The sequence below is a fragment of the Bubalus kerabau genome, chromosome 10, assembly GCF_029407905.1.
Source record: "Bubalus kerabau isolate K-KA32 ecotype Philippines breed swamp buffalo chromosome 10, PCC_UOA_SB_1v2, whole genome shotgun sequence".
NCBI classification, from domain to species: Eukaryota; Metazoa; Chordata; class Mammalia; order Artiodactyla; family Bovidae; genus Bubalus; species Bubalus kerabau.
Genome location: NC_073633.1, coordinates 12,856,951 through 12,883,525, shown reverse-complemented (window position 1 = coordinate 12,883,525; position 26,575 = coordinate 12,856,951). Strand labels below are relative to the sequence as shown.

The 26,575-nt window shown below is 46.4% G+C and overlaps 1 protein-coding gene across 4 annotated transcripts in view; it reads right to left on the bottom strand.

The window, feature by feature from the left end:
* Window positions 1–26,575, bottom strand: part of PDE8B (phosphodiesterase 8B) — a 257,110-nt gene that overhangs the window by 56,492 nt on the left and 174,043 nt on the right. For all 4 annotated transcript variants that reach the window (XM_055536616.1, XM_055536617.1, XM_055536614.1 and 1 more), the window contains exons 7-10: window positions 21,127–21,205; window positions 16,727–16,867; window positions 15,183–15,271; window positions 12,830–12,890 (exon numbers count right to left, since the gene is read on the bottom strand). In XM_055536616.1, coding sequence (XP_055392591.1) covers window positions 12,830–12,890; window positions 15,183–15,271; window positions 16,727–16,867; window positions 21,127–21,205 — 370 coding nt within the window. The remainder of the gene's footprint in view (window positions 1–12,829; window positions 12,891–15,182; window positions 15,272–16,726; window positions 16,868–21,126; window positions 21,206–26,575) is intronic.

Here is a 26,575-nt window from a genome sequence, read left to right as displayed (position 1 = left end):
GGGATCTTCCCCACCCAGGGATCAAACCCAAGTCTCTTGTCTCTCCTGCACTGGCAAGCGGGTTTTTTGACCACAGGCGCCACCTGGGAAGACCCATAAATACCTCCTGCTGTGGAAGAGAGAACTGGATAAGGAGCAGCCAGGGCAAAGGTGTCCCATTCCAGTGGAGGGCACACAGCCCCGGGCCTGCTGCCCTGCTGCCCACAAGGGACGGAGCGCCTGCATCTACCTGAAACGAGGCAGCCTCCTTTCCCACAGTGCTCAGCGCAGGTACACGTGCCCAGAATATTCTCGGTCACTCCTCCCCCTTGTCAGCCAGGTGACTCTGTCAGCTTCAGCCTCTGGGGTCTCACGAAGCTTGCTGTGCCGAGCGCCAGGCCTAAGGCCCCCCTCTCTCCTGCGAGCCCAGGCTTTTCCACACACATGACCCACGGCTGCATCCTCAGCATCCTGTCCTGTTCCCTGTCGGGAGCTCCGGGTTGTCTTACCCTCAGACACCCCACAAATACGCACCCCGCTCTGCTCAGGGTTTTGGTTGCTCCAATGTGGTTTCTCAGGAAAAGCTGTGGTTTTGCAACACCAGAGGCCTTTCTTTAAATAGCTCCGCGTAAATATGTACTAAAGCTAAATGGAAAAATTTTGCTTCCTTAGTGGCTTTACTAAATCTATGGACAAATGCTTGGGGCACCTGCTATGAGTCAAGCGCATCTGTACAGACGCGGTACCGTGGTGATGCCCTGATGGCATAAAGGCCATCTCTAAACGCGAGCAGCCACGTCCAGGGGTAACTCGAGCTGCGTTTTCAGCGGCAGTGTCCTTCTTCTCCCACTTCCTTTTAAGAAGTCACACTTGGATATGCGCCATGGGAAAACACAGCAGATATTCTTCACAGCAGCATGTGATATGTGTACAGATCAAAACTCTACATGTAATAATAACTTGGGCCTAGACAAGGCTGTCCCTTTGATTTCCTATGCCTTCTGAATGTCACTGTACTAAGGAGTAAAAGTTAGCTTTCAAAATACTTCCCTGATATCTACTGGGCACGCACAGTGGCCCAAGGTGAGAACTGACCCACAGCATATGGATGATACAGAAACACAGAGTCAGCATCACCCTCCCCGTGGGGCAGAGGAGGCAGGCAGCTTCAGGAAGATTCTCGGAGGGGAGAGAACCTGGATTGAAGGAAGCTGCAAAGGGTCTGCATCATTCAAAAATGGGTGGCACAGACAATCCAGACAATGCTCACTTAAAGAGGACATATATTACATATCTGGGGGAGAGAAACGGGCTAGACGAACTTCCCAACAACTCTGTGATTCTGTGTTCTTATGGGCAGGAGAAGTGCATCTCAGATATATTTGCCACCAAAGGTAACAGTATAGAAAGGGAGGATAAAATCAACACTCTAATAAAATCCAAGTAGAATTAGTTGGATGCTGAGGTCGTCAACAGAGCAGAAACTTGAAGAGTGTATTTTTAGGATGCAGAAGTATAATGGTGTTATTAAAAAAATTCTCCCCACCTTGTTTCCATGGATACATTTTCTATGTTAGCACAGGAAATAGAAAACAAAAAACCCCCATGCGATACATCTCAAGTAGTGGGGATTGACGATGCACTGAAAATGTGTTTTATCACCGGAGATCAGACTAGAAACGAGCAAGTGACTCTCCCCACCTTTCCCTCCTGGGTCCCTGCACCCGCCACACTCTTCCCGTCTTACAGAGAAGGCGGTGGGTGAAGCTGTTTGAGCACTAAGCCCCTGTTCCGCGCACACTGTGGGTAAGCACCCGAATCATGCAGATGTCTCTCAGCCGGGCCACCTGCCTGGAGGCACAGGATGGGGGGAGACTAGAGGTCAGGGCAGCAAGAGGCAAGGCACACCCAGAGAAGCCAGCCTGAGGGTGGGAACTCCAGGGCCGTGGGGCAGTGGGTTGGGGGGGGGGCCCTTGTTCCCCACTGTCTACCCCACAGGTTTGGAAAGTGACAGCTAGATTTCTGCGGCAGTTTGAGAACCAACGAAAGGTGACCTTTACATCATCCCAAACAAAAGTGTTTCTGGAAGTCTGCTTCAGCTCCTGTCACGTCACGGGAAAGCATTCCTGGGAGGCTCGGTGAGTCTGCGCTGACTCTGGCAGGAGCTGGACTGTGTGCACAGCTAAGTGGGCCCCTCTATCACCTGTGAGAGGGCGCGGGGAGCTGGCTCTGGGGTACGATTCAGCAGGGGAGGGAAGGGCCAGACCTCCAACAGAAATATTGTGAGAGCCACACATGCAGGTCACATATACAGTTTTACGTTTTCTAGTAGCTGCATTAAAAAATAAACAGGTGAAATTAGTTTAATATTTTAAGCACAGTATGTGCAAGATGTTATCGTTTCAACATGGAATCAACATGCGACTGAGATGTCTTTAATGAGCTAATCTATGTTCTTTTTTCATACTAAGTTCCTAGAATCTCATAATGGTTCACACGTGGAGGACGTGACCATTGGATGAGCTGCAGTTCAGTCTGGGACGGGCAGGTCTAGGGCATAAGCTGGGCAAACACGGAGCATGCTGGGGGTCGTCTGCCACACAGGATTCTGAGCCGCCTGGGTCAGGGGCCTCAAGTTCAGGAGGGGAAAGCTGGAGGGCCAGAAGTGAAAACCAGCTCCTGACTCTATCAAATCCAGAACAGCCTCTGCTCATCAACCTGTGATTGGAATTCACATAACAGAATCTTGAAACCATTCCTCTTAGCCAGTAGCGCTTAAACTTCAGAGTGAGTCAGAAGCACCTGGAAGGTTTATTAGAACAGATTGGCAGGGGCTTCCCTGGTGATCCAGTGGTTAAGAATCTGCCTGCCAGTACAGGGAACATGGCTTCCGATCCCTGGACCAGGAAGATCCCACGTGCCGCAGGAGAATGAAGCCCAGATGCCATAACCACTGAAGCCCGCACGCCTAGAACCCGTGCTCCTCAACAAGAGAAGACACCGCAGTAAAGTTCACACGCTTCAGCTAGAGAGAGTAGCCCTCACTCACCGCAACTAGGGAAAGCCCACACGCAGTAATGAAGAGCCAGCAGAACCATAAACAAACAAACAAACAAGTGGGTTGCCCAGCCCACCCACTGAACTTCTGATTCTGTAGTTGAGCTCTGTAAGTCTGACAAATTCCTGGGGCCACTACTGCTCCTGGGAACCACATTTAGAGAACCACTGCTCTAGTCTAACCTCCGGCCAATGCGTGACCTTCCTAGACAGCTCTTCCCACTGAAGGCTCAGTGTACTTCTATTTGATTACCTCCCATGGTGGTGAACTCACTACCCACAAAGGCTACCAATTCCACTTCAATTCTAATAATTCTTTCCCATATTGAGCCTAATATGATACCTTAAAACTTTCCACTGCTTCTGCCTTCAGGGCTCCATTTCTCCTTCCTCACTCAAAGTCTTCACAAAACTAAAGATCTGTTCCATTCCTTTTTCTCACTCCCTGGCACTCTACATCCTTTGTATCTTGTTTTAGGCAATTATGACAGGCTTAGTATTATGCATTATTATTACAGCAAAGTTCTATTCTCCCCTAATCTTTATAACAATTTCAAGATTGAATAGTTTACTATAAAACAAAATACAGTCATCCCTTGGCATCCATGGGACCCACCCCCTGGTCGTCCTCCACCCCCATGGATATCAAAATCCACATTCAAGTCTCTTGTATAAAATGGCATGGTAGTGTGAACCCTGAAACGCTTATCTCAAAGCAAGGTTTCATAACTGCAAACTTGGCCAATTCAGTCCCTATTTCTGCCTCTACTATCCCCAAAATAAGCCACGTGTGTGAAAGTGCTCTTAAAGCAGGCACTTCCACATGCCTGTCCCCACACTGATGTTAGTCTGTGATGATCATTGCACATGTTTTCACTGACAGAAACAAAGATTCCACTAAGCCAAATGGATTCACATTAAATAGCTCTTCTGCATTCAGAGATTATGTCCTTCCTATTTTCCAGGGCTGAAACAACCTTCCTGTCATGAGGGTGAGGAGGTGCTCAGTGAAATTCCGAAGGCAGGAACTTCTCTTGTCTAGCTCTGGGAAGCCCTGTGCAAAGTCCAGGTCAAATTGGTCTCAGTCTGCTCTCAAGCAGCCTCTGTCCTGTAATGTCAATTAGTCAGAAAGCAGACCACCTCCTCCGAGGCCGGCCATGATTTTTCTCCTGCTACTACCCCGGGGAACAAGGGAGTCTTTTCGGGAGCTGCTCATTGGGTGGGCTGTGCTTTCTGACTTCACAACAAAACCACTTCCTCTTATTGGACATGAGACATGTGCCTCTCCCAGAGGCTTTGCTATGGCTGCGTGTCTCCCTCCTCCTGAGAATGGGGACAGGTGACGCAGTCTGACGGACCTCACCAGCTGCAGCCCCGCACTTGCCCCAGGGCTCCAAGCCTGCCACGGGCGCCTGGTGTTTGAGAGCACTACGCTCCCCAGAAAGAATACACAGAAGAACTACACAAAAAAGATGTTCACAACCCAGATAATCACGATGGTGTGATCACTCACCTAGAGCCAGACATCTGGAATGCAAAGTCAAGTGGGCCTTAGGAAGCATCACTATGAACAAAGCTAGTGGAGGTGATGGAATTCCAGTTGAGCTATTTCAAATCCTAAAATATGCCAGCAAATTTGGAAAACTCAGCAGTGGCCACAGGACTGGAAAAGGTCATTTTTCATTCCATTCCCAAAGAAAGGCAAATGCTTTGGGATTTGCTTAAAGTTTAAGAATGCTTAAACTACCGTATAATTGCACTCATCTCACACGCTAGTAAAGTAATGCTCAAAATTCACCAAGCCAGGCTTCAGCAATACGTGAACCGTGAACTTCCAGATGTTCAAGCTGTATTTAGAAAAGAGGAACCAGAGATCAAATTGCCAACATCCATTGTATCATCAAAAAAGCAAAAGAGTTCCAGAAAAAAATCTACTTCTGCTTCATTAACTATGCCAAAGCCTTTGACTGTGTGGATCACAACAAACTGCAGAAAATTCTGAAAGAGATGGGAATATCAGACCACCTGACCTGCCTCCTGAGAAATTTGTATGCGGGTCAAGAAGTAACAGTTAGAACTGGACATGGAACAACAGACTGGCTCCTAATTAGGAAAGGAGTATGTCAAGGCTGTATATTGTCACCCTGCTTATTTAACTTATATGCAGAGTACATCATGAGAAATGCTGGACGAGATGAAGCACAAGCTGGTATCAAAATTGCTGGTAGAAATATCAATAACCTAAGATATGCAGACGATACCACCCTCATGGCAGAAAGCGAAGAACTACAGAGCTTCTTGATGAAAGTGAAAGAGGAGAGTGAAGAAGTTGGCTTAAAACTCAACATTCAGAAAACTAAGATCGTGGCATCTGGTCCCATCACTTCATGGCAAATAGATGGAGAAACAGTGGAAACAGTGACAGACTTAATTTTTTGGGGCTCCAAAATCAGTGCAGATGGTGACTGCAGCCATGAAATTAAAAGATGCCTCCTTCTTGGAAGAAAAGTTATGACCAACCTAGACAGCTTATTAAAAAGCAGAGACATTACTTTGCCAACAAAGGTCCGTCTAGTCAAAGCTATGGTTTTCCCAGTAGTCATGTATGGATGTGAGAGTTGGACTATAAAGAAAGCTGAGTGCCAAAGAATTGATGCTCTTGAACTGTGGCATTGGAGAAGACTCTTGAGAGTCCCTTGAACAGCAAGGAGATCCAGCCAGTCCATCCTAAAGGAGATCAGTCCTGGGTGTTCATTGCAAGGAGTGATGCTGAAGCTGAAACTCCAATACGTTGGCCACCTGATATGAAGAACTGACTCATTGGAAAAGACCCTGATGCTAGGAAAGATTGAAGGTGGGAGGAGAAGGGGACAACAGTGGATGAGATGGTTGGATGGCATCACCAACTCAATGGACATGAGTTTGGGTAAACTCCGGGAGTTGGTGATGGACAGGGAGGCCTGGCATGCTGCAGTCCAAGGGGTCGCAAAGAGTCAGACACGACTGAGCGACTGAACTGACTGATGCTCCCTGTATTCTAATGGCCAAGGCTTGCAGGAATGAGAATGTGGGCTGCGCTGAAACTGGGCTGGGGGTAGGCGCTATGGGGGAAGCAATGTTGAGATCCCCTCTGCTTTGACCAGGCCAGCTTAGGAAGAGCTGGTGTAAAGCTGGGATGCCGGAAGCCTCCTTCCGCTATACATGTCTGACCCCTGGACTGTGTTTTCCAGACCCCTGAAGTCCCACAGGCATGGAATGGGCCCTTCCAGGGGACTGGCAGGTAGTCCCTGACCTCAGAAGTAGGAGATCCAAGAAAGAAAATCACCTTTTAGAAATGAGGCAGGCAAATTTTTTTCTGTAAAGGGCCAGAGAGCATTTATTTTAGGGTTTGCTGGGCACATGGCCTCCACTGTACCCGCTCGACCCTGCTGTTGAATAAAAGCAGCCACAGGTGCTATGTAATCAAGAGTGAGGCTGTGAGCCAATAAAACTTTACAAAGCAGGCCACGTTTGGCCCGTAGCTTGTAGCCCTCTGTCCTAGAGGACACCAAAAAAATCCTAGCCAGCCTCAGTTGGTCCTGTGTTTTGTGCTTCTCCAGCACCCGGTTTCCACCTCCCCACGCTGTGCTCTAGAAACGTGTCCTGTTTATCTGTCTGTGGACCCCATGGCTTCCAGAGCAGAGACTGTGTCCCTGGAACCAGATGGAACAGCTCGTTAATATTAATACTTTATCTGGGGAGAAAGTGTGAGAATGCTGCAGGGGGAGCTGATGTTGATAGCAGACCAAACCTCCCGGGGCATTTCCAGCCTTTTGGCAAAAATTTACAGGAACAAGGGAATCTTTTCAGGAGATGCTGATTAGGTGGGCTGTGCTTCTAGGAAAGATCCAGGAAAAAAAGATCTTTGCTGATGTCAAGCACCACCAGCAGACAGCAGCCTGGCTTCCAATTTCATCCTTTGTTAAAATGCAGACCCATGGGTGGATTCTGACATCAGGGCTAAACCCCAGAAAGCAGTGCTACCGGAGCTGCCTGTAGACGGGCTGCTCCCACCCCCAGGGAGCCTTCCTGTCACAGACCCATCACTATTCACTGCAGCCTCCTTTGATGAGGAGGAAGAACACCATGGCTGGCCAGAGATATAAAAATCCTTTGTTATCGGAAAGTCTAAAGTGTCTCTCCAGGCCAGTGTAGCATCGTTAGGTGACGTCAATGGCTCAGGACATCTGAGCCCCGCGTTTTCACCCTTCTCAGAACAGCAGCTACTTTATGGCAGTAAAGACATTTCTATTTTGAGCCTCAGAAAAGAGGAGGTGGCCCCTCTTCTTCTGCATCCCTAAGTCCTGTGCGAAGGGCTTGCCTCCACCCCGGGAGGCAGGAAGAGCTTACAGGTGGCAAGAAGCCAGGACCAGAACATTCACGTCCATCCCAGCTCACCGACAGCTTGGGAACCCACTAGGTGCCAGGCAGCACAGGCACACAAGCACAGCCCAAGGACCCTGCTGGAGAGAAGAGGGCAGGGAGGCACACGGGTAGCATCATAAGGGTGGGCGTGATACACAGCAACGAAGGCACTTCAGGGGCCTGAGGACGGAGCTGGAACTTGATGTTTCTGGGGCTGGACCATGGCTGGCTGGCAGAATCTGGGGACATGGAGCTGCAGGGAGAATGATAACAGGAGACAGGGTCACTTTCACTAAAGGAGAAAGTGGCAAAGGAGAAGGAGCAAGGCCTGGCTAGCGGCGGAGGCTGCGCTTGGCTTTGGATGTGGGCTGACTTGACTCATTTCTGAAAAGGCGTGAACGCGCCCAGTGGGCCTGTGTCCTGCACTGTGGTGTCCCAGCCCCTACGCTGGCTTGCCCTGCCTGGGTTCACTAGTGTGTCTCTAAAAAGCCACCAGGATGTCCTATGGTTCTCCCTGCACCCATTTCACCTCTTATGCAAACCTCATTTGCTGGGAGCCGGCATATTGCATATTGAGTGAGGATCTGGAATAGCTCAACTGGAATTCTATCACTGCCGGGAGCCAGCGTGAGGCACTCCGCCCATGACAAAGGTCATGAGGAAGGAGGCTCGGCATACGCAAAGGCGGGATCGAGCCTCGGGAGTCCCCCTGGAAATTCTCGAGCATCTACCCCCAAAACCAGAGTCTGCCTACTTTCTGCTTTGTGCTTTCACCTACACCTCTGACTTTACGGGGGGCTGTCTCCCACTACCTCTCTCTGGAAAAAGAGTTAGCTTACAGCTCCAGTTAATAATTCCTGGGTGTGACAGTGTTTAACCTACAAACTCCTTTGGAAATCCTCTAGCCTGCCTGAATAGGTTTTTCCGGCCACATGTAATTGTTCAGAGCCTCCCAACTGTGAGAGGCAGGAGATGTTCTAAACTGCCTAAACACAGATTCCTTTGAGTAGTTAAAAGATTGATTAGAAAATGTATTGGTGAAGGGTTTTTCACTTGTTGGGCCAATGTTTGCTGCTAAGTCTCCATACTCCTTACCTACTGTGTCCTTGGCAGTGTATTGATTGATATAATGGGTGTATAGAAATGTAAAATGCAGCTTTGTCCAATGCTTTTTGGAAGGCTGGCGCCTGACTTTGGAATAATCACCTTTAGAGAAAGATAAGTTTCTTAAAATGTTAACAGGCCTCCTGGCCAGAAGATGATGTCTATCACCTGAACTTTTGCATATGATAAGTTTACAGGAAAAAAGCCTGGCTTGCTGCATGACTCTACCCCTTCCCCCATTATCCTCTATGCATACCTTAAGGTATAAAAACTACTTTGGAAAATAAAGTGCGGGCCTTGTTCACTGAAACTTGGTCTCCCCATGTCACTCTCTCTCCCAAATTCCAGCTGAGTGTCCATCTGGAGCACGGATGTCCTCTGCGACCATTTATTTGCCTGGGCTTCTAAGACCCACTCGAGAAGGTGTCTAAGGTGGGGCACCTTCCGCTATTCGAGAGGGCGCCTGCGGCCTCCGTGGTCAGAGCTAACCTGGTGTCACGGGTTATATTGATTTTCCGCGTAAACCAAGCCACTCAGCTTCTTTTCTCCACTGAATTTTCCTACTGAGCTATCCTTATTTCAGCCGCTTTTCTCCACTGAATTTCCTCACTGAGCTATCCTTATTCTATTACTCTTTGTATCCTTAATTAAAGTGTAATTAAGCAGTTATTCCCTGACCCTCGCCTAGCCGTCTCTCCTTCGAATACCCTGGATCAGCCGGGGCTGGTCCCCGGCACTCATTCTTCCACCTGCAATGTCTAAGCTTGGCGGCTGAATTTTTTTTTTTTTTTTACCTATGAAAGTCAGTTCCCCTCCTTCCTCAGAGGTGTCCAAGGACTTGCTTCTCTGCATGGACTTATGGTATTAACACATAACTGACTGGAGACGTAGTAACACCACAGGTATCAGTTTCTACAAAAATCCCCTCGTCAATGATGTGTTTAGTGAAAACTGCTTGAGTCCAGATGAAACCGTGCTGATGGAGGCATTTTTATGTTGAACTAAATCTTTCAAAAAAGTACATGGTTGCTTTTGTTATTCTGGAATGCTTTTCTAATATTCTTAAGAAAGAAGAACAGAGCTGGAGGTATCACACTTTATTATTCCAAACTATGCTACAAAGTCATAGTAGTCAAGACAGGATGGTACTGGCATAAAAACAACACATAGATCAGTGTACCTATTGATGTAGATCACCAGAGAGTCCAGATATAACCCACACATATATACGATCAATTAGTTTATGACGAAGAAGCCAAGAATATACAAAGAGGAAAGAATAGTCTCTTTAGTAAATGATGTTGGAAATTAAATACCCACATGGGAAAGAATGAACCACTATCTTACACCATACACAAAAATCTACTCAAAATTGATTACAGTTTTGAACATAAGACCTGAAATCATGAAACTCCTAGAGGAAACCATAGGAGATAAGCTCCTTGACATTGGTCTTGGCAGTCATTTTTTTGACAGCAAAAGCAAGGGCAAAAAAAAGACCCCAAAAATAAATAATTGGGACTACACAAAGTCATCAAGAAAACGAAAAGATATCATACCGAATGGGAGAAAATATTTGTAAATCACATAGCTGATAAGGGAGTTAGCATCTAAAAAATATAAAGAAATCATACAACTCAATAGCAATAGTAAACAAACAATCCAATTAAAAAATGCGTGGAGGATTTAAACAGACTTTTTCTAGAGAAGACTTCCAGGTACACAAATAGGTTTTCAACATCACCAATTATCAGGGAAATACAAAGCAAAACCATGATGAGATATAAACTTACACTCATTAAAATGGCTATTACCAAAAAGTAAATAAAAAACAAATAACAGGAGTTGTCCAGGATGTCGAGAAAAGGGAATCCTTGGGCACTGCTGGTGGGAATGTAAACTGGTGCAGACAGTATGGGAAACAGCGGAGGAGTTCTTAAAAAAAATGAAAAATGGGACTACCATATGATCCAGAAATTCCAGTCCTGGGTATTTATCCAAAGGAAATAAAATCACTAGCTCGAAAAGATATATACACCCCATGCTCACTGCAGCATTATTTACAATAGCCAAGACGTGGAAACAACCCAAGTGTCTGTGCATGGCTGAATGGATAAAGAAAATGTGGTTTCTATACACACAATGAAATATTATTTAGCCATGAGAAAGAAGGAAATCTTGCCAATTAAAACAACATGGATAGACCTTGAGGGCACCATGTAAGTGAAGTAAGTCAGGTGGAGAAAGACAGATACAATAGGTTATCATTTATATGTCGAGTCTAAAACAAAAACTCACTCATACAGACAATAGTTTGGTAGTTGCCAGAGGTGGGGGTGGGGTGGGTGAAAGGGATGCAGGAGGTCAAAACGTACACGCTTCCAGTTATAACAAGTAAGTGCTGAGGATGTGGGGTATAACCTGGGCTATGGTTAGTAATGCCACATTGCATATTTGAAATTTGCTTAGAGTTGGTATTCGACATTCTCATTAAAATAAAAAACTTGTAGCCATGTATGCGATAGATGTTAACTGCACTTAGTGCGGTGAGCACTTCACAATATATACAAATACCGAATCGTTCGTTTCTAAAGACGCATGGCCGTGGATACCTTCCAAGGGTTTACATGCCAGCTGGAAAGTCAGTGCACTCAGCCTGTGTCCCCGGAAGCCACCTTCTCACTGGGAAGAGCCCAGGAATCTTCAGTCTGCAGTTCCCTAGTTTACCTGCTTGCCTGGCCAGGCTTCCTCCTGACCCCAATCACCTCCCAGGTCTCCGACATGTTACCCGAAAGGGATTATGCCCTGAAGCCCTTCATACCCTTGACAGACACTGTCCCTTCGGTTAAAATCTTCATCTAAGTCAAAGGCCATGTTTGAAAGGTTTTAAAAAATAGATCATGCACACACACACACACACACACACACACACAATGGAATACTATTCGGCCATAAAAAGAATGAAATCTTGCCATTTGCAACAACATGGATGGACTTGGAGGGTATTATGTGAAGCGAAATAAGGCAGAGAAAGACTGTATGATACCACTTATGTGTGGAATATAAAAAATAAAATGAACGAACAGAAAAGAAAGACTCAGGTATAGAGAACTAGTGGTTACCAGTGGGGAAAAAGGAAGGAAGGAGAGGAAAATCGGGCAGGGAATTAAGAGGCATAAACTACTAGGCATCAGATAAATACGCTACATGGATATACAGTACCACACAGGGATTACAGGCAATATTTAATAATAACTATAAATGGACTATAACCTTTAAAAAATTGTGAATCACTGTGTTGTACTGAAATTACATAATATTGCACATTGAGTATATCTAAATAAATAAATTTTTATTAAAAAATAGACCATTGGTAATTATGTTTGTTGAATAGCTTTTAATCAACAAACTTTAAAGCATAAAGTGAAAATACACACAATTCAGTACTAAAGTATAAATCAAAAAGAAAAAATGACACACCATTGCTGTTCTCTATGATACAACTACCTAAATAAAGTTCCTAAATACAGCAACATTAAAATTCTGTTACTTCAGAAAACACTCAAATATATTGTTCTGCATGCTGCTGCTGCTGCCAAGTCGCTTCAGTCGTGTCTGACTCTGTTCGACCCCATAGATGGCAGCGCACCAGGCTCCCCCGTCCCTGGGACTCTCCAGGCAAGAACACTGGAGTGGGTTGCCATTTCCTTCTCCAACGCATGAAAGTGAAAAGTGAAAGAGAATTCGCTCAGTTATGTCTGACTCTTCGCAACCCCAGGGACTGTAGCCCACCAGGCTCCTCCGTCCATGGGATTTTCCAGGCAAGAGTACCGGAGTGGGGTGCCATTGCCTTCTCTGATTGTTCTGCATGACATAATGGTTAAAGAGAATTGCAGTACTAATTGCAAATGATTTCTGTTTTTGACATGAATTTATAGGGGTGAAATGCTCAAAAAAATATATACTTTTCATGTAAGAAATTAAGGTAGAAAATTAGAACAGCTTTTATTTGGAAGAAAAAACATTTTATGATCTCATTAAATATATTGGTCTTGCGCTGTTCAGTCACAAGCTAAATCATAACCTATGTAGCATTACTAATAAAGTGCATAGGCTTGCTGGTGAATCTTTTCTTTTACTCTTTGTCTAAGGGCCTCATTTTGCCCTAAAGCCTCTAAATTGGCAACTACCGTAGATACAGAGAAAGACAGACGAGAGCAGTGGTGAGGGGGTAACGATGCGTGGTCACGCCGACAAAGCCCATGAAGCAAACTGAAGGCCTTACCTGCTTGTTTTTGTCACTGTTACAACACAGTTTCTTGAGGGAGACGAAATGCCTGATCTTCCTAATAACACGAATAATCCATGATTAGTGAGTCAGACATGAGACAATTCAACAAGTCAGCAAACGAAAACATCAACAGAATCTCCTTCAAGTAAAAAACTCCAGGGTCCATTCTGGGGCAGGTTTTAAATTCCAATAAAACACAATCTATAAAAGATGCATTTTTTTTTAAGACACAGTCTACACCTGCATTCAAAAACTGGGCTCTCCTTTTAATCATAGCTGGCTCAGAAACATTCTCTTAACGGATACTACATTTTTAACTGACTCCTGAGGGCTGGCTCCTAGACAGCCTTGGTGACAGGATGAAATGCTACTCCAAACGAAATGGGTTTTAATTCTGCAGACAAGAACACTTTTATAGCTTATATAGAAGGCACTCATTTGGACACTGACCAAAGTCCATGGTTGCTATTTTTATATTTAATATTCCACATTCTTTCACAGCCTGGTCATCGTGCACGATGGCACTTTTTAGGGCAGAGAGAAGTCCGTTTATTTTCAGGTCATGGACAGAACCCCGAGACAGCCTGTGGTCTTGGCCGTCACCACAGGGAGACGGAAAAGACAACAGGTGCCTTAGTGCTACACAAAGGTCAGCTCCAGCCAGACTTTTCTCGAGCGCAGCTAGAATTTCACAGGGCCATGTTAGGTTCCACAGTAAGGAACCTCTTTTGGTGTTTCTGTTTCTGTCTCTTTGGTTCTGTTTTCTCTGGAGGACTCTGAAGAGAGAATCGAATATGCTGGTTATTCTGTACTGAGCATCACTAAATAGGAAGAGGTAAAACGTCCCTACCCTTAATAAGACTTTCTTCTGATAGTTCACTGGGGGGAAATATTGGTGTGGGAAATAACACTGCCTCTGGACAACAGAACTTCTTGCTCTTACCTGTAAAATCAGAAAGATCAGAAAAACTCATCCTGACAGAAATCACCAAACATGGTGATGTTTGGTAACATGGTCTCCTCTGCTTTGTAAGCTAATAATTCTGGTCATACACAACACACAAGTGCATCTTAGGTTGAAAACACAGTCCCCGGATGAAGTCGGAAACAATGACGTGATGGCCAGCGTGGCCCTGAGTTCTGACTGCTGCTGGGAATGGCCCCACGGAGGCCTGCGTGCTCGGTGGGGGCAGGGGGGCCCTCAGGGGCCTTTCTCTGCAAGCTCGTGACCCCCGCTCAGGGCATGCCGGTGCCCCCGCCACCTGGAGTGAAGCAGAGCGGCAGGAAACACTGAACAGTGGTCTCTGAACTGAGCAGGAACAGTTTCAAAACTAACCAGTAAGTGAAATCAGAGGGAAAGCACCCTACAGACACTTTGATGGCTACAGATTGCCTTTCAACCTTCCCCAGTGGCTCAGACAGTAAAGAATCTGCCCACAATGCTGGAACCTGGGTTCCATCCCTGGGTCAGGAGGATCCCCTGCAGGAGGAAATGGCAACCCACTCCAGTATTCTGGTCTAGAGAGGTCCTCGGACAGAGGAGCCTGGTGGGCTACAGTCCACGTGGTCACAAAGAGTCAGACACGACTGAGTGACTAACACACACACACTAAATCACAGACAGGGCTCTCCTTCCTGGTTATTCACACCGTAACTGCTCTTTTTCCAAAATGTCACGCAACGGCATGTGTACCTTGTACACCTATACTAAGAGGCTGGTTGGTTGACTCCAGGCTCCTTTACAAAGGCTCCTCGGTGGGGTACTGTTAGGGGTCCTGTTTGGCTCCATAAACCTCACAAAACAACTGGGAGAAGGAAAAGGAATTGCATATTTTCTTTGTTTCCCTGCAAATGAATAGGCTCCTCTGGTAAGCTGAGGTTACATGGAATCAGCTGCCTCAGCTTCTGGTCAGACGCCTTTCTCTCCTAAGCATGACCCTCGTGCTCTGTCTCCTCGTGAACAAGCCCTGAGGCCTGGAGAGAATCATCACAGAGCCAGTACCCCAAAGAGAGGAGCTCAGCTCCCAGGCGGGGCTGAGGCAGGGAGCCCCGAAGTTCTGTAGTTGCAGTGATGACAAGGGAAGGTCTAGAAATTGGCCCCTTGGGGTCCGGGGACAACCACAGACAACCAGGCGGAGGTGGACAGTTGGGCTGAGGCTTCAGAAGGCCCACAGGCAGGAGAAGAGGGGTGATTTGTTCAGTGGCTGCATGGAGGCGGCCTCGGCACGCATTATGGACACACCCAGTCCTGTGGAACTGGTGGGTTTAACCCACTTGCACTTCCCACGTACAAACCCGATGCCCACAGGGGCCCCTCAAACAGCCGAGGTTAATAGTGGGCGCTCACCCTCCTTGGCCGATCACCGGCGTGATCTTCACGTGCTGCTGGATGCTGTCACCGGATTTCCGTCTGGCGTAGTAGACCCCCTGCCACTCCTACAGGGACAAAGAGAGCTCTCAAGATCCTTCTGTCCAGGTACTCAGCGGCTCCTACAGAGGGTCTCATCACGTTCAGCAGTGAAATTCCCAGGCGCTTTTCCTACACCCCACAGAACACCGCTCTCTAGCTGCGCCCACCGTGGCACTGACTACACAAGGCTCAGACCCACGGGGCACAAGGCCCATAAGGAACGAGCCCAGCCACCGCCAGGCTGCCCCTTCCAGGCCCTGGGCTCTCAGCCCTGTGCGTGTGGTGGCACCAGGTCAAGGAATTCTTTAAGGTCTCTCCTGAGGACTTTATGACAACCTGCGAGCCTGGTATTCATCACCCTTCATTTGCAGATCTGTCCACTGAGGCTCAGAGATGCAAACTAATCTGCCCACATGAGGAAGTAGAAAACGTGGTTATAAATCTATCTCCACTCCCCTTCTACTATCCTCTGGGGCCTCCAGTCAAGCCTTCTCTGGGCTTAGCCTGGCTCCTGGTAGGTTCCATGGATGAGGCAAAGGGGAGTGTGAGGTTCCTCCCGCATCCAGACCCTGGGGAACTGGGCAGGACGAAGAGCCTGACGGCCTCCAGGGGGAGCCTGTGGCACCCCCACTGCTTCTGGGAGGAAGTGGCTGAATCAGGACTCGAGATGCTCTCCCGCCTCTTCTCACCCAAACACTCACAAGGGAGGGCCAACTGGTACTCAGGCTGGGGCCACCAGGGGTGTGGCAGCACTCTTCCAGCAAAGTTTTCCTGCTTCCTTTTTGGTCTCACTCCCCTAATACTCTTCTATTAATTCTGGCCATCATATATAATCCAAACTTACTGTATTCCCATAAAATGGTCCCCCAGTGAATAAATGCAAAGCTATCGAACTCTTTCACATCAGAGAAAGCACCTGAATGCTTCCAAGAAAATGCCCAGGAAGTTCCAGCTCCAAGGGCAGTGGTCTGGAAGGAAGGGCTTGTGGGAGATGCCCACTGCATCCATACCACTGCCTTCATCTGCTGGGATGCAGAGGAGGCTGCCGGACAGACTGCCGAGGCAGGGACAAGAGAGTTGTACATGTCTACTCAACTGTGATGAGTAAAGAGAATAGAAAAAAAAAACTGTTTTAAAAGTGGGCCTATGAAACATGTGAATACTGATACTAAATCCTAGTCCTTCAAACTCTGAATAAACTAAACCCTGGGAGGAACTCTGCTTGGAGATAGGCATGAATTTCCAGCCATCACAGCTGAGACATAATCACACGAAGGAAGAAATTTCCTTGTACAAAATCTTCAGATTCTACATCATCGTGATAAGCACCAGATTTGCCTGCTATCCAAAATTAACTCAGATTTGAACTCATCTTACAAACGTAAGAGATTTTTCACCTAATTGTAACATTAAAGAAGCCCATGTGAAAGAGATGACATCTTAGTTGGGCGGGGGCTGTGGATGGGTCCAGTTTCACCCACCTTGCCCTTCTTGATGCAGGTGTTGATGGTGTCGAGAAGGTCTGCCCGGTTCTTGTCGCTTTTGGGCAGCTCGGCGAGCTCTTTCCCCAGCAGTTCGCCTTTGTGGTAGCCCATCATCCTCTCGAAGGCTGGGTTGACATACTGTGAATGGGAAGTGGATATGGGTCAGGACAGGTTGCTGTGTGCCTGCAGAACACTTGTAGGGCACAGAAAACGTGCCCCGGGCCAGCGTTCTCTGATACGGTCTGACGAGTCCCCCAGCCCCAGGGGGTGGACTCCCTCCTGACCAGCAATGAGCTCATTCAACTGCCATCCCAGCACCCTAGGCCCTCTGGAAACCGGAAGACATTCTTCAGCAGTAAAAATAGCAAGAAACCTTTATTTACCAGTGCCAGCTTGCAATGGGCCTTATTCACCACCCACTGCCCATGAAATAAGAAAAAACTCAGAAAAAAAAGAACACAGAAAAATTAACTAGAGGGATGTCCCTGCTGACCCAGTGGTTAAGACTTTGCCTTCCAATGCAGGGGATGCGGGTTGGATCCCACATGCCTTGCAGCCAAAAAACCAACACATGTATACCTGTGGCGGATTCATTTTGATATTTGGCAAAACTAATACAATTATGTAAAATTTAAAAATAAAATAAAATTTAAAAAAAAAAAAAGAAAAGAAAAAAAAAAAACAGAAGCAAAATCGTGACAAATCCAAAAAAGACTTGAAAATGGTCCACATCAGAAAAAAAGTCTTAAAAAAAATTAACTAGAACTCCACTCAACAGGTCATGGCTTCTAGTAGTCACATTTCTACAAGGAAGCAATTTGATCTCTCGTGTCTAGATAATATTAATAGATAATTGCCACTGTCTATTAACCAGTGCTATGCCTTGAGGCCACTTCTGGTCTAACTGAAGCATAAATTCAGTTAAAAACCTTGGGCAGGAGGGAGTCCTTTCGCGGCTGGGCACAGCGCAGGCCTGAGGCATCGTCCCCACCGAGCACATGTTGGGATGGGCAGACTCAGAAGCTTCTTTCCAAAATTCTGTCCAGGGCCCTGGAATTTAGAGCTATCACCTTGGCTGCCTCCCAGCTTCTGTCCACAGCCTCCCATTTCTTCTCAAAGAACAGAATCACCAGATGAGCAGCTGAGTGGAGGGGGACAAGCAACAGGACCGTGGGGAGAATGTGAGCGCACTGCATCTAGGTCACGGATTTCTTTGGGCATAACTGACATCCACGTGCTGCTTCAGAAACGGTCTTGCCCGTGGAATCACTTGTGCCCTCCACGGGGATGGCAGCAGCGGGGAACACAGTGATGCAGGGACACGCGGGGAGCTGCGCCCTGGGGAAGCCGGCTTCTATTAGCACCGTCCGCCCTGGGGGGAGGAGGGGCTGGGAGGTGGCTCTCGGGCCTTCCAGGGGTCACTGAAGAGGAAGCGGTGGAGACACTGTCTTCACTGACCTTCTATCACTTTCCCGTGGTGGTCGCCGCCCTCCCTGGGCGGGCAGCAGGACCCCTGCTCATCAGGTCGGGCTCACAGTGCCCCGGCCCGCCCTGCCTGCAGCTAGGTGGCCTGGGCTTGTCTCCCAACCTATGGGACTCTGCCCACCTGCTCTCTGCCTAGAGGCCCTTCCCCACCTCCTGGTCATGTCAGCTCCGATTTCCACCCACCCCCAGCAAGCTGTCCTTAAGCCCCTACCCAGTTGGAGCCTGTGCCTCTCCGACAACTCCCACCCCATCCTGTGCAGGCTTCTGATGCCCTATTACACTGGACCTAAATTCTTTTCTTTCTCTCTCCCCGACTAGACATGAAAATCCTCAAGGGCAAAGGTTACTTCAGATTTGTCTTTCGATGTTCAGGACTGTTCAGTAAATAGCTGAGGAATAGATTATACTTGAGCATGTATTATTCTCCTTATTTGTTGGCCAAATGCTCATATTTTCCTGTGTGTTTACTCTGCTTTTGCTACTAGGTTGTAAATACAGGTAGAAGTCATAGGCCTTCATTCGTGCCAGGTGACCTCACAATGCAACAGGCACTCCAGGACATGGACTGCAGAGCCAAGGCACTCAAGTTCACACCCGGGCTCTGTCCATCACTAGCACCACGGGCACTTTACTGATCTTCTCTGGACCTCAGTTTCCTCATCTGTAAAATGGCTCGGACAGTAGTACCTGGTTCATAGAATTGTTTTAAGAAATAAACGAGCATGTGCAAAATGCTAAGTACTGCGTCTGGCACATGGTAAGCACCACTTAAGTGTTTTGAAGCAAACAGTTTCAGTGGATGGAAAGGGAGAGAGAGGATATTTATGAATGTCAAGTGCTTCTGCCACCTGCACTAAGAGACACATGCCCCGAGAAGCGGAGCTGCCCCAGGAAGGACTCTGGTACTGAATACATATATGATGCAACTCACTCATGATGACACCTTTTAAAATCTATGACACAAAGGCCTTTTAAATTTCCCCCTTATATGTAACACCCTCTCTTCGACTTCCTCCTTGTGCTTGAGTTTTATGTTTAGGATGCTGGCAGGCTTGTAAAGGGGCCTGAGAGGGTGCCCCAAGGGAAACTCTGCAATCAGTACAGTTTCCCTTTTAATATGAGGATTCCCCTAACCAGGCACCCACCGTCCCCAGCCTCTGCTCCTTCCTCTTTCAGGTAAAGGCTGCCGGTGATTCATAGCTTGTGGCATCATTGGCCTACCACCTCTCCCAGAGATGCAGGTTTCCTGATCATCAGGAGCTAACTGGAGAAGGAAGGCTCATCTGTCTGTGAAAGGACTGCCTGCAAGATTACAGCTGGTAGAGAGCAGACAGCCCCTTCCCCTCATCACTAAAACCACCCCCGGCTTCCCTGTAAAAGCTGGAGGTGTGAGTTCACGCCTTTTCCCTGGATATTTCCTTGGTATGCAAGTATATACGAAGAAACTTCTGGTTTTCTCTCGTAAAGAAAGAAAAAAAGAGGGAGGTGCAAAACAAATGTGTTTCATGAACAGAACTGACTGTTCGAGTCCAGGTGGAAGTGGATCTGCGCCCGGTCTATAACAGAAACATGTCTGATTTCTCTGTAGTTCAGGGCGGATCCGCGGGCAGGTGGGCCGGTGACAGGCGGCATCATGAGGAAGCCTTTGGACCCATGTCATGGAAATCAAAGTCCAAAAACGCAGCCAAACAGGGAACCAGGTGGGAAGGCTCCAGAGTCAGAAAGACACAGCTGGATGTTTTGGTTCCAGTATTTATTACCGGGGTTTTCCTTGGAGGAATTCCTTGGCCCTCCTGGGCCTCGGTTCCCCATCTGTATTACTGTATGTCTCTTTCATGGGGTTCCTGAAGGGAAACGAGGTAACTTCACGAGCGCGTGGGTGACCGGGCCCACACAGTGGGTAACTGCTGTCACCGACCCCAGGTGGGAGTCGGGTGTCTGTGTGGGCAGCGGGCTGTTTCACAGGAAAGCATGTGAGACGCTGTCGTGGGCGCTGTGCTGGACACAGTCTTTATCTCTACCAAGGGCAGCGAGCCTCTCACACTCAGCGCCACGACGCAGACCAAGGGCGGTCAGGCCCGTGCCCGTCAGTGCAGAGTCTACGTTTCAGAATATTTTCTAAGTGTAAATGTCTTACAGTGTTAGTTGCTCTATCGTGTCTGACTCTTTGTGATCCCATGGATTTATTATAGCTTGCCAGACTCCTCTGTCCGTGGGATTTCCTACCTTCCAAAAATAATAAGACAACTTTATTTCCACAAACGTTTGTCTGCCAAACACATTTCCTTAGGAAGACGACTTTAATATTATCTAAGCGTACATGCCAAGTCACTTCAGTCGTGTCTGAAACTTTGGGACCCCATGGACTGTAGCCCACCAGGCTCCTCTGTCCATGGAATGCTCCGGGTGAGAATACTGGAGTGGGTTGCCATGCCCTCCTCCAGGGGATCTTCCCAGCCCAGGGATCGAACCCCGGTATCCTGCATTGCAGGTGGATTCTTTACCACTAGCGCCACCTGGGAAGCCCCTATTTTATATAAGAATACTTTATAACTGGAATACCAACTGTAGGCAAATCAGTGAGGACCACTGATAATATTCTGCTCCCAAGGTATTTATAAATATTTACAGTTCTGACATACTTTGGTATAAACAATGTCTTTCCACAAAGTCTAAAGAATTTACCCTGTCTCTGTCAGAGAAATCGCAGGTTCTGATCTGAACTAATTTTTATTCCTACTGAGTATCTAATTCTCAGCCGAAGAGTATTAGTTTTCTTTGCATACTTTGATGTTCCTTTCTCCAAAGAAAATGTGCTGAAATGTGAGAATTAGAGCAAAGTGCTCAGAAAAGGGTGGCTCAGACTTAAAAGGCTCTCTTTTGATGTCTAAAGATAAAACGTGCCCCCGTACCTGGATCACGTGGTCATCGCTTGTGATTTCTATGGCTTCGTGACAGTGGTCTAATGCCGTAAACACTGAATTACAGGCCCTGAAAGTTGCAAAAGATTCATGTGAGTTCTGCGAGAAAACCATGAGCATTTCATCTGTTAACTTACCAAAGTAGACAGTTCCTCAGATTCATTAAAACCAAGTACCATTTGATATTCTGTTTTGGAGAAAAAAAAAAGGAAACCCAGCCTTTCAAATGAAATAAACAAACAACAGCAGATACTTCTACGTATATCACACAAAGAGAAGAACGTTATCCAGCCAATTGTCATGGGTCATGGAATGACCTCTGTGTGTGCTGGATGAAACCTTCGTACCGACACAAGGAGAGAGACACGCAGAAGCCAGTCTCAGAGGCGCCTGTGCTCTACGTCAATGACATTCCGCTGTTCCATTCACAGCACTGTCATGGAGAAGTCCCGGCCCCATCAGCTTGGAAAACCTAATTAAGCCCATATTGGATCTGAGGTATTCTGGCCTTTTGCAACAGACATAGAAACATTTTGTTTTTTCTTTTCTTACTTTGATGACCTTAGTTGAGAAGCCTTTATGGTACTTGGCTTTCAACTATACCCACCGTCTGATGAAAGGCAAAGAGGGCAGAATTCCTCTTGCCTGGTTCATTTTACAGGTCTCCAGGTGGGCACTATTCTTGATGACCTTCCTTGTATATCTGGAATATTTAAAATCATTTCAATTTCTCACGTAGCATTCTAGCTACCTTACAACCTAGAGCAACTCCAGATACAGTAAGCTACTTACCATCTAACTCAGGAAGGATGTGCCTAGTTTCCAGAGCTTTCTTATTCATGCTGGCTATTAAACAAGTCCAGTGAAGGCTTTCTCACACATTCAGTTCAGTTCAGTCGCTCAGTCGTGTCCGACTCTTTGCGACCCCATGAATTGCAGCACACCAGGCCTCCCTGTCCATCACCAACTCCTGGAGTTCACTCAGACTCACGTCCATCGAGTCAGTGATGCCATCCAGCCATCTCATCCTCTGTCATCCCCTTCTCCTCCTGCCCCCAATCCCTCCCAGCATCAGAGTCTTTTCCAATGAGTCAACTCTTCGCATGAGGTGGCCAAAGTACTGCAGTTTCAGCTTTAGCATCATTCTTTCCAAAGAAATCCTAGGGCTGATCTCCTTCAGAATGGACTGGTTGGATCTCCTTGCAGTCCAAGGGACTCTCAAGAGTCTTCTCCAACACCACTGTTCAAAAGCATCAATTCTTCGGCGCTCAGCCTTCTTCACAGTCCAACTCTCACATCCATACATGACCACAGGAAAAACCATAGCCTTGACTAGATGGGCCTTTATTGGCAAAGTAATGTCTCTGCTTTTGAATATGCTGTCTAGATTGGTCATAACTTTCCTTCCAAGGAGTAAACGTCTTTTAATTTCATGGCTGCAGTCCCCCCACAAATAATGTTAATTTACTAGACAGATGTTTCTTCTCATAAACTCTTAAACATTATTCATTTTTTCTCTCATAAAGCATCTAACTTTGCCATTTTACTTTGAACTGTTTACAAGGCAGAGAGTAGAAAAAAATTGGGTGAAACTTGGTTCGGTATTTTGCCAGTGATAGGACCCTGGGCAAGGTTTTCTCTTTGCTGACTCCCAGTTTCCTCATCTATAAAATGAAGTGAAGTGTTAGTTGATCAGTGATGTCTGCTTTTTTGTGACCCCAGGGACTGTAGCCTGCTGGGCTCCTCTGTTCATGGAATTCTCCAGGCAAGAATACTGGAGTGGGTTGCCATGCCCTCCTCCAGGGGATCTTCCCAACCCAGGGATCGAATTTGGGTCTCCTACATTGCTGGCAGATTCTTTAAATTTTGTTGTAAGACTCAACATAGATAGTTTATGTGAGCTATGTCTCAAAGTACTTGGGAGGGACAACTTAAGATTTCAAGACATGGTACTTAATATTATTTGCAAGATCTCAGAATAATTCTTTGTTAAAGCTTTCAAAGGCTGTTGGTGAGAAGAAAAGTTAGTCATAACCTATACTTTCTCATGAGTGTATCTGAAACATCAAACCAAGAACTGCTTTCAATAGTAGCAAGACAATCTGCATGGAAAATGAAGGATTTTAGTCCATTGACGGGTGGTGTTCCTGTCACTGCAGAGATGAAGACGCCAGTGTGGGAGGGTAAGTACAGTAAGTAATGGTGATGGAGGTGAGCGGAGGAGAACATAAACCCCACTCAACCAAATGCCCAATATCAAATTGCTCCAAACTATGTTTCTCAAAAAACTGGAAACAGAACTACCATATGACATAGAACTATCATCAGATCAGATCAGATCAGTCGCTCAGTCGTGTCCGACTCTTTGCGACCCCGTGAATTGCAGCACGCCAGGCCTCCCTGTCCATCACCAACTCCCGGAGTTCACCCAGACTCACATCCATCGAGTCAGTGATGCCATCCAGCCATCTCATCCTCTGTCGTCCCCTTCTCCTCCTGCCCCCAATCCCTCCCAGCATCAGAGTCTTTTCCAATGAGTCAACTCTTCGCATGAGGTGGCCAAAGTACTGCAGTTTCAGCTTTAGCATCATTCTTTCCAAAGAAATCCCAGGACTGATCTCCTTCAGAATGGACTGGTTGGATCTCCTTGCAGTCCAAGGGACTCTCAAGAGTCTTCTCCAACACCACAGTTCAAAAGCATCAATTCTTTGGTGCTCAGCCTTCTTCAAAGTCCAACTCTCACATCCATACATGACCACAGGAAAAACCATAGCCTTGACTAGACGGACCTTTGTTGGCAAAGTAATGTCTCTGCTCTTGAATATGCTGTCTAGGTTGGTCATAACTTTCCTTCCAAGGAGTAAGCATCTTTTAATTTCATGGCTGCAGTCACTATCTGTAGTGATTTTGGAGCCCAGAAAAATAAAGTCTGACACTGTTTCCACTATGATCCAGCAATTCCACTCCTGGGTATACATCCATAAAAAACAAACACACTAATTCAAAAACATACATATGCCCCAATATTCGTAACAGCATTATTCACAATAACCAAGACATGGAAGCAATGTAAGTACCCATTGACAGATGAATGGATAAAGACGTGGTGTAGATATACAATGGAATATTACTCAGCCACAAAAAGAACAAAATTTTGCCATTTGCAGCAACATGGATGGACTTGGCGGGCATTATGCCAAGTGAGATAAGTCAGAAAAAGACAAATACTATATGATATCACTTATATGTGGAATCTAAAAAAAATCAACAAACCAGTGAATATAACAAAAAGCAAATTCACAGATATAGAGTACAAACTAGTGGTTACCACTGGGGAGAGGGGAGAAAGAGATACAAACTATTAGGTATAAAATAAGCTATAGGGATATATAGTATAATATTTCATTATAACTATAAATGGAGCATAATCTTTCAAAATTATGAATCACTATATTGTAACATAGGGGCTTCCCTGGTAGCTTGGTTGGTAAAGAATCCACCTGCAATGCTGCTAAGTCACTTCAGTCGTGTCCAACTCTGTGTGACCCCATAGATGGCAGCCCACCAGGCTCTTCTGTCCCTGGGATTCTCCAGGCAAAAACACTGGAGTGGGTTGCCATTTCCTTCTCCTATGCATGAAAGTGAAAAGTAAAAGTGAAGTCACTCAGTTGTGTCTGACTCTTCGCGACCCCAGGGACTGAAGCCTACCAGGCTCCTCCATCCATGGGATTTTCCAGGTGAGAGTACTGGAGTGGGGTGCCATTGCCTTCTCCAGCCTGCAATGCAGGAGACCCCAGTTCGATTCCGGGTCAGGAAGATCTCCTGGAGAAAGGAGAGGCTACCCACTCCAAGTATTCTTGGGCTTCCCTGGTGGCTCAGATGGTAAAGAATCTGCCTGCAATGTGGGAGACCTGAGTTCAACCCCTGGGTTGGGAGGATCCCCTGCAGGAGGACAGGGCCTGGAGAATCCCATGGACAGAGGAGCCCAGTGGGCTACAGTCCATGGAGTCACAAAGAGTTGGACATGACTGAGCAACTAAACACAGCACATATTGTAACATATGGTACAGCAGCTATACTTCAAGTAAAACAAAAAATAAAGTAAGTTGCTACAGCCTACCTAATATGAGCTGTATACTGTCCTGTTAGCAATGCTGTATTTGTAAACATGATCATTTAAAACGTGAAAAAGAATCAAGGAGGACTTTAAAATTGTTACCAAAGTCATTACTGCACCACATCTTATGAAGAAGCAAGCAAGAGCTAGTCTCATCGCAGCATGCTCAGGCCTTTGGGTCCAGCACCCAGCCCAGCACCACAGCAAAGCGAGCCCTGTCTCCAGCAGTCCCACACGGAAAAGCAAGTCTGTGTGGGCTAGTTCCTTAGCTTTGGGAGCTGGATAATGAAGTGCTAACACATCTGATCAGATGATACATTCCCCTCGCACCCAAGTATTTTCTTAAAGGACCTGTGTGGCTCAATTAAGTATGTAAACAGCTACCTCCAAGTATGACTGTTTCTGTCAATTCAAGAGGCTGCTTTCGTACAAGATCTTAGCTCCAGCTGCCAAAATGGATCTATCAGATGTTCACTACAAAGCATACACTCTCCAGTGAGCATCATGCCCCATGGAACAAAGCAGATCTTTATCAATAGTTAAAATGAAAGTATACTGGCAGGACCAGCAGATTACTGTCTCTGGCGACGAATGGTATGGGACTGCCATGTGTAAATCTAGGCTTTAAATCAACTTGGCTGATGGTTCTGTTTAAATAAACCTGTAGCAAAATGAAGTAATTACTTTGAATCATGTTCCTAGAGTTTGAGAATTAAATTTCCTGCATTAATTATTAATATTCTTCACGTAGAAGAATTTAGCTTAATTTTTCTGTTCTTACGAGCCATGTAACACAGCAATGCGAATGTATTTTTGTAGTCTTCAGGTTGAGAAGTTGAAAAATTAGAAAAAGCTCCAGAGAAACAGAATATTGTTGTGAAAAGCCAAGAAGTACTAGTAATGTAACCATTTCCCCTTCATCTTCTTAGTTGTCCATGAAGATCCACATGAAGCAGGTAAATATCACAAAGCTATGATAAATCTAGACAGTGTATTAAAAAGCAGAGACACTACTTTGCCTGCAAAGAGCCTTTTATCAAAGCTATGATTTTTCCAGTAGTCGTGTATGGATGTGAGACTATGGATGGAACATAAAGAAGGCTGAGTGCTAAAGAACTGATGCTTTCAGACTGTGATGTTGGAGGAGACTCTTGAGAGTCCCTTGGACTGCAAGGAGATCAAACAAGTCAGTCCTAAAGGAAATCAACCCTGAATATTCATTGGAAGGACTGATGCTGAAGCTCCAATACTTTGGCCACCCGAGGCAAAGAGCCAACGCATGGGAAAAGACCCTGATGCTGGGAAAGAGTGAGGGCAGGAGGA